Consider the following 7,673-nt stretch of genomic DNA (forward strand, 5'->3'; position numbering starts at 1 on the left):
AAAAAACGAAAAATGAATTCTCGTGTAATTAAAACATTTTAAGAAATTGGTGCATGGTGTACGCGTAAATTTGATGGTGTCCATGTTATGCTTCTTGCCTACGGTTATAAGCATCCGCTTAATTTAAACAATTCTTTTTTAATAGTTTGAGAGTATTTTCTTTCCAAACTAAATGAAAATTTCACCAAGTAAGCAGAGGAGACCAACGAATGGACGATTACACCCTTGTCTACAAATAGGTCCTTAGTCGTTGATGATCCCCAAGTCTTTTCCTTTGGTTGTAAACCAACTCCGAAGTCTCAATCACGCAAAAATGAGCTTAAAATTCTATATCTAAGTTCACATATATATACCACACGTTCAGTTGCTATTGATTTCATCACAAAAACTAGCAATGGGTTGTTTCTCTAGTAAATACCACATTATTATCTTCATTTTGATGTTCATATCAGCTTACCATGATCGAATAATAACTGCACAAGCTCAAAGAGGTAATCCATTTTATTTAGCGAGGAAAGTTTGTCTAGGTACGAATTACACGGCCAACAGTACATACCGAACAGATCTCAATCTGTTGCTCTCTTCTCTCTCAACTACATTCACAAATAACAACACAATCCCTCGGTATGGTTACCGTAATATTACAATAGGAGCAAACCCGGATACTATTTACGGGTCATTACACTGTCGAGAGGATATACCACCGGCTATATGTTCAGAATGTGCTCAACTTGCAACTGAGACAGTTATGCTAGTATGTCCAAATACGAAAACGGCTATTATGTTCTACGATGGATGTGTTTTGAGGTATTCAAATGAGAATTACTTCTCAAGGTTGAGTAGAGAACCATCCAGAATTTTATTGGGTCCAGTTCAAAACAAAGTAAACCAAAGCCAATTTGTAGACTTAGTAACTGGATTACTGGAAGATTTAGTGGTGGAAGCTGTTAATAATAGTTCCATCAGTCCTTCTTTATATGCTACGCGTTCAGCAAATTACACAAGATTTGATTACGTTTATGCAATGGTTCAGTGTACACCAGATTTGACACCAAATTTATGTAGAATATGTCTTAGATCGGCAATTGGGAGATTATCAACATGTTGTTCTCATGTGCGAGGGGCAAGAGTTCTTTTTCCAAGCTGTACTTTCAGATTTGAGGATGGGCTTTTTTACGGGAATTATATGCATGCAACTCCAACTATTCAAGCATTACCTCCAACTCTTCAACCCCCGTCAAATACAACTAACTGTAAGTACTTTAAGTCAACTACTAATTAGCTTTTTTTTTTCAAGTTGTGCTTAATTAGAAGAAAAGGCTTCTCAAATTGGTGATTTACTTCTCAACAACGGTGTAGCGAATCGGACGGATTCATCAAAGCTAGTTATTAGCATCGCCATTCCATTGGTAATTGCAGTACTACTATCCTCCATTGCTGTTTGGTGGTTCTGTTTCCATAAGAGAAAGAAGATGGATACCAAATATTTTGGTAAGCTGCAGCTAGCACTTTGTCAATATGTATACATATTCTCGCTCATTTTATATCATCTTATTTATAATCAAGTGAAAGTCCTTACTATATAGCACCAGAGATGGACCAAGATATTCAAAGTGCAGAATCATTACAGTTCAATTTCAATATGGTATGTGATGCAACTAATAACTTTGCTGAGGCTAATAAGCTTGGAGAAGGTGGATTTGGCCCTGTTTACAAGGTATTCATACATATACTTATCTTGAGAATTTTCAATTCAATCAGAAGACAAACTTTGTGCTGAATTTTATCTTCTGGCAGGGTATACTAAGTGATGGACAAGAAATTGCTGTGAAAAGACTTTCCAAAAGTTCAGGTCAAGGTGACGAGGAATTTAAGAATGAAGTCTTATTATTGGCTAAACTTCAGCATAGAAATCTTGTAAGACTATTAGGTTTTTGTTTACATGAACAAGAGAAACTACTCGTGTACGAGTTGATGAACGCCAGTCTTGATCATTTCATATTCGGTATGTGTACCTGCAATTTCTTTTTTATTGGTAAAAATATACAGTATATGCATGCATTGTGTACTAGCTATTTCAATTATTGAATATATATGTATATGTAGATACTGTGAACCGGACGTATATTCTGGACTGGGAAATACGATACAAGATTGTTGGAGGAATTGCTAGAGGCCTCCTTTATCTTCATGAGGATTCTAGAGTCAGGATTATTCATCGAGATCTCAAAGCTAGCAATATATTATTAGCGGAAAATATGACTCCAAAAATTTCAGATTTTGGCTTGGCCAGGCTCTTTGTGGTAGATCAAACTCAAGCTGATACAGTGAGAATCGTCGGAACATAGTAAGTATACATATGAAACTACTTCAAATCATATAGACAAATTCATTGTTTAAAACAAGCATGACAAGTTGTGAAATTCTAAATTGAGTGCATTTGATATTTCAGTGGATATATGGCTCCAGAGTATGCAATCCACGGGCGTTTCTCTGTAAAATCAGACGTTTTCAGTTTTGGTGTCTTAGTTCTCGAGATTCTTAGCGGAAAGAAGAACACTTCATTTTATGAATCCGTAGCAGGTGGTGCACAAGATCTTCTGAATTATGTGAGTGTAGATGTCTTTTTCTTCCTTTAATGCAAACTGTTTTGTTTTGTTTTCTTCTTAAAACCAATGAGGATTGCATTTTTGTTTTACAGGCATGGAGACATTGGGAAGATGGTTCAGGCATGGAACTATTAGATCCAAGTTTACAAGAGAATTGTTCGAGAAATGAATTTATGAGATGTGTCCACATTGCCCTACTATGTGTTCAAGACAGTATTGCAGATAGACCAACAATGGCCTCGGTTATTCTAATGCTTAGTAGCAACTCAATGACTCTCCAGTTACCTACACGACCATCATATTTTGTTTCAGATCAAGCAGTAGAAGAGGTATGGAGTGTAAATGAGGCATCCGTCAGTATATTGGATCCTCGCTGAAATTAACAAACAAGAATTCTTCTTGTACGTATGTGCATCAATCTCTTTATCAAAGATATACATGTTCTTATTAAAATCAAAATGTAAAGCGAGCAGCAACCATAGTGCAAATTAGTTCTTATTTCGGGTTATTTTGTCTAGTACCAAACAAAAGCCACTAACTTGTAAAGATGAATAGTACAATAAATGGATGAACCTAATTTTGGTAATTCTTCTGTAGGTTACAGGTTGCAATGAATGTTTCTATGTGTCAGTTCTGTTATCTATCTTTATATAATATGCCTTGAATTATAAGTTAGGTGGGTATTACGTTGTACAGACAAGAATGCATGTACACATAAAATGAGTGATTCAGATTTAAGCATTTAATATCTCTCTGTGTTTGTTTTATTCCTACAATACTGGCTCAATCTTAGTCCTCAATGTGTCTCTCCAAATATTTTTGGCGGTTAGGTATATATGCATATAGCATTCCTCGTTCATGTAATAATTTAAAATGTAGAGTGCGCATTAGGAGATCTATAGAGGTTTTGGATGCTGTTTGGGAGAATAACTGTAAGAACATTTGGAATAAACCACAAAGTTTAATCTTGAAATACTTATTATCCATAGCTGCATACTGTGCTTGACTCTCCAAGTAATGGATCTTAATACAGAAGTAATGTCTTTAATTGATCTTTATTTTTCAAATGCAGCATCTTCTGGGAATGACTGCTTAATTCTGGGATCCGGATTGTTATGGCCATCTTTTTGTATCTTGGTTGGTTACAAGTGATCAAGGTACCTTCTCTTTATGTGTTGTTTGGTTTATCTTAATGCATCCAGATCTCATGTTCACAATAAAAAGTCATAATCCATAGATTCCCTAAATTATTCTCGCCAATGCATCCATTAGGTGATGCCTAGCAGTCTAGCACTGATAAAATAGTAAACCTCAGAAGTGTAATCCAACTTACTCATCAAAATATACTGAAGGAACATGTTTTTGTGCTTCCCTACAAGCTGTCATATGGAGACCCCAATCCGGTTACTTAAATCTGTTTTTGTTGTGGCCAATTGTTGATCTTATTAATACGCACTACTGAATTTTCAGATGTTGACAGGATCACATATTCAGTTTTACCTCGTGATAATGGTGTAGGGGAGGGAAGTTGGGCAGGGCTTTGCTTCAATCCAAGCCAATGGTCCATGGTACTTACATTGTCACATCTGCACATATTAAAGATTTTTGATGGCGATCTGATACAATTTTTATCTTCTGATCAAGCCTAAAAGGATCCTAGTATTTGGACTGACTCTGGCTTGCTTAACACTTTGTTTTCTAGGCAGCTGTTTCCCGTAGCTTCTGCAAAAGTGTTGATGTTTATGACCAAGATATCCACCTAAGGAGTTTCTCCCCGTAAGTAACTAAGTATATATTTTTATTTTATTTTGGCTGTGTTCTGTTGCTATTATAGATCGGAATCGGTGCAAAGGAGATGAACGCATTTCTCAAGTCCAAACACATCTGTGTTTTCTCCAAGAGTTTAGCCTTTGCTTCCTAAGGGTTGAATGCCATATTTGTTACACCAAACTTTTTCATTTTTGTCGAAAAATCTGTCTGGCGTACTTGATATCCATAGTTCTTTTTCTCTGTTATTTTATGAGGGTGCTATTTATGACTCACCTGATCTGTCTCCAGTCCATCCATGGCTTGAAACCACCCTTTCTGCAGTAGATAACCCTGATTAAAAAGCCTAGCATCTACATGCAGAAAGCTCTAGTATTCTTTAAATTTAGTTACCTTGCAAAAATTTGGTTTTGAAGATGCTTAGTTATTAGAATGGTTATATTTCAGCATGAACAAATGAGACAAGTCTCAGCCAGATTGAAACAGTCAATTTTGCTGGATCTTCGAGACCTCGTACTTTATATTGTGCAACAGAGTTATACTTACATTCACCGGCTCGGGACTGACCTTCATATCCTCATTGTTATAGAGGAGGAACCTGCTATAGTAGTGTTAGAAGAGTCGAACTGGTTTGAGAAGCTTCCTGCTCCCTAGGTCAGAACCACCTATACAGAGGGGTTGAGCGTCTCTTTCATGCCTCAAGTTTATCAGTAACCAGCTTCTCGAGATAAATTAAAAGCAACTGGAATCCCAAAATAGTCTTGTAACTACCGAAAATCCGGTAGCACACCCAAGTGAGAAAAGAAACAGATCTAAGACATGATCAAGGTTAAGGATGAGAAATTCTTTATTTATTAGACACTCCAAGTAGTGAAAAATACAAGTTATCAAGTACAAGGAAACCCTAATCTCTCACCCTAAGCCAAGCTCTCACTCTCCCCGACTCCGACCCCCCTTTACATTACTCAAGGACCTCTATTTATAGACCAATTGACCCTAATGGTATACATCTCATTTTACTTCGTCTGAATCTCGTGGAGATGATTTATGCTTCGCCCGGATCATTTTTCATAAAGTTCTTCCCTTTCTTTCGCTGACAACTTTGGATGTTTGTCGGGACATCTGTCTCTTTTCTTGCTCCATAATTTATTGACTTCGCCAATTATCTTTTCACCCAAGCAACCTTATTTTGCTAACCTTTACTTCGTGATTGTTATCTTGCCGGGTACTCCAACTGATTCTTCGCAGTTTAGATTCCTTATACGAGGTACTTTGTTTTTAGGATGCTTCCTCTTTGTTCCTTGTGTTATTAGTTAGCGGCGAGGTAATTCTAACATTCGATTTGACAAGTCACTGACCAAGATCTTTAAGTGAGATTCTTCAGTCCTATCTCGTGCCTTCCTGTGCGGCCACGTGGCGCACCTATTTTGTGTACCTACATTTTGCCTTTTCTTATTTCGTTTGAACTTTATGAGAACGAAATAAGAACTGGTTTAGATTCCTCAGCCGCCACGTTCTCCACCTTCTGGCCACGTGGCCACGTTCTCTTGGTAACCGGTTTCTGCCGGTCAAGTTTCCTCGAACGTGTCGTCAACCTGGTTTGCCGGTTACCTTTCACTTGCTTATAAATACCTCATTTTGGCTCTAGTTTGGCTCTAGTTTGAGCCTCCACGTTCTCCACCTTCTGGCCACGTGGCCACGTTCTCTTGGTAACCGGTTTCTGCCGATTAAGTTTCCTCGAACGTGTCGTCAACCTGGTTTGCCGGTTACCTTTCACTTGCTTATAAATACCTCGTTTTGGCTCTAGTTTGGGGTTCCTTCTTCTTCCTTAATACCTCTTTTATGTGAACTTAAGATACTTTCCCTTCTGCTCCTGTTTGTGCCCTTATAGTTATCTTTCTTCAACTGTCTTGCCTTTTTCATCATTGTGTCTCCAAAGAAGGTATCAACCCCTGCTCAACTTTAAACTCTTGAGGATTTCCAAGCAGATTTTCAGAAGATGGGTTTGTCTCTAACCCCTGCCATTGACTCCTTTGTGGTTCCTCCCATCCCTGCAACTCCTGATATGGAACTGAACTATCGGTGGATTCTGTCCGACACTTGGTCCGCAGACAGGATAAGTGTCACCATCGGTCAGTTAAGAGCCGGGTTGTCATTTCCTCTTTATAATCCTTATAATCCCATTTTTTTCGAGATTTTAAACAAGCTGCAATGTGGGGTCTTTCATCTTTCTGGTAATGCAATTCGTATTTCCAACGAGTTTGTACTTTGCTCTGGAAAAGGTACTTCGCTGGTTCCGTCAACCTCTGAGGAATTCGATCCTCGCGACTATAGTGCGGACTCCTTCGCGGCTAACTATTTCGCAAGGTTTACAAGCACTAGGAAGTATCAGGAGTGGGGCCTTGAGATCATCCAGAAGACTACCTCGTCCTCGTTCAAGACTCCTCTTTTAAATGTGAACCTTCTCAACCTGTCGCAGGACAAAAACTGGGCGAAGTTCCCTTTAGTGGTAGGAGGTCCCTTGGTCTGGGGTGTCGATGAGAAAGGGATTCCTTCCAAAGGTCCCCTTTCTAAAAAATGTTATCTCGCCGGCTGTGATCCTTGGAAGCTGGTCTGTGCCAACTGAGGTATGGCTTCGTCCCCTAAACCTCTACCTAGTTTTGGGTTTTGCTCGTTCTCACACCCCTTTACCTTTTATTTAGTATGAGAAGCCTGCTGCTGGTCTTCTCAAAGCGTGCAAGGAAAGGTATTCCACTGCTGATTCTCAAGCTCTTAAACAAGTAACCACTTCTCCCGTTACTTTCTTTACTGTGGTATAAACTTAAGTTATAATCCTTTACTCTTCGTAGGGTGATTATCCCCTTGTTAGACAACCCTCTTCTGACTTAGCTAAGGGACGGAAAAGGCGTGATCATCCTACTCTTCCTACTTCCCCTGCTCAGGTATCTTCACTTCGTCCAAGTCATCATCTCGTGTACTCTGTCCCATCTACATACTAGTTTTACTGAACTTGTTCATTTCTCAGTCTGATGATCCACACACTCTTCCTTATGGCGAGTCTAAAAGGAGACGCAAGGTTTTAGACTTGGATGCTTTGACAGCAGTTAGGAGATCTGTTGCTTCTCCAACTCAACCTTTAGCTCCTAAGCACCAATTTTCCCAGTCCCGTACAATCGCTTCTCCCAAGGTTGCTAACTCTTCTATTCCTCCTCCTACAAGCGAGCATCCTGAGCTGCTCACAGCGAAACCCCTTTCTCACGCGAAGGGGAAGCAAGCGACTTCATCTGCTATGTCCAA

The 7,673-nt window shown here is 39.0% G+C and overlaps 1 protein-coding gene across 1 annotated transcript; it reads left to right on the forward strand.

The window, feature by feature from the left end:
- Positions 1–394: 394 nt before the first annotated feature.
- Positions 395–5,030, forward strand: LOC113290629 (cysteine-rich receptor-like protein kinase 15). The gene is made up of 10 exons (XM_026540211.1): positions 395–1,253; positions 1,360–1,491; positions 1,587–1,717; positions 1,798–2,005; positions 2,107–2,347; positions 2,453–2,609; positions 2,702–2,966; positions 4,080–4,177; positions 4,312–4,385; positions 4,793–5,030. The coding sequence occupies exons 1-10, from the start codon at positions 395–397 to the stop codon at positions 5,028–5,030; spliced, it is 2,403 nt and encodes an 800-aa protein (XP_026395996.1).
- The last annotated feature ends 2,643 nt before the right edge of the window (positions 5,031–7,673 follow it).

This window comes from Papaver somniferum, chromosome 6 (genome assembly GCF_003573695.1).
Source record: "Papaver somniferum cultivar HN1 chromosome 6, ASM357369v1, whole genome shotgun sequence".
Lineage (NCBI taxonomy): Eukaryota > Viridiplantae > Streptophyta > Magnoliopsida > Ranunculales > Papaveraceae > Papaver > Papaver somniferum.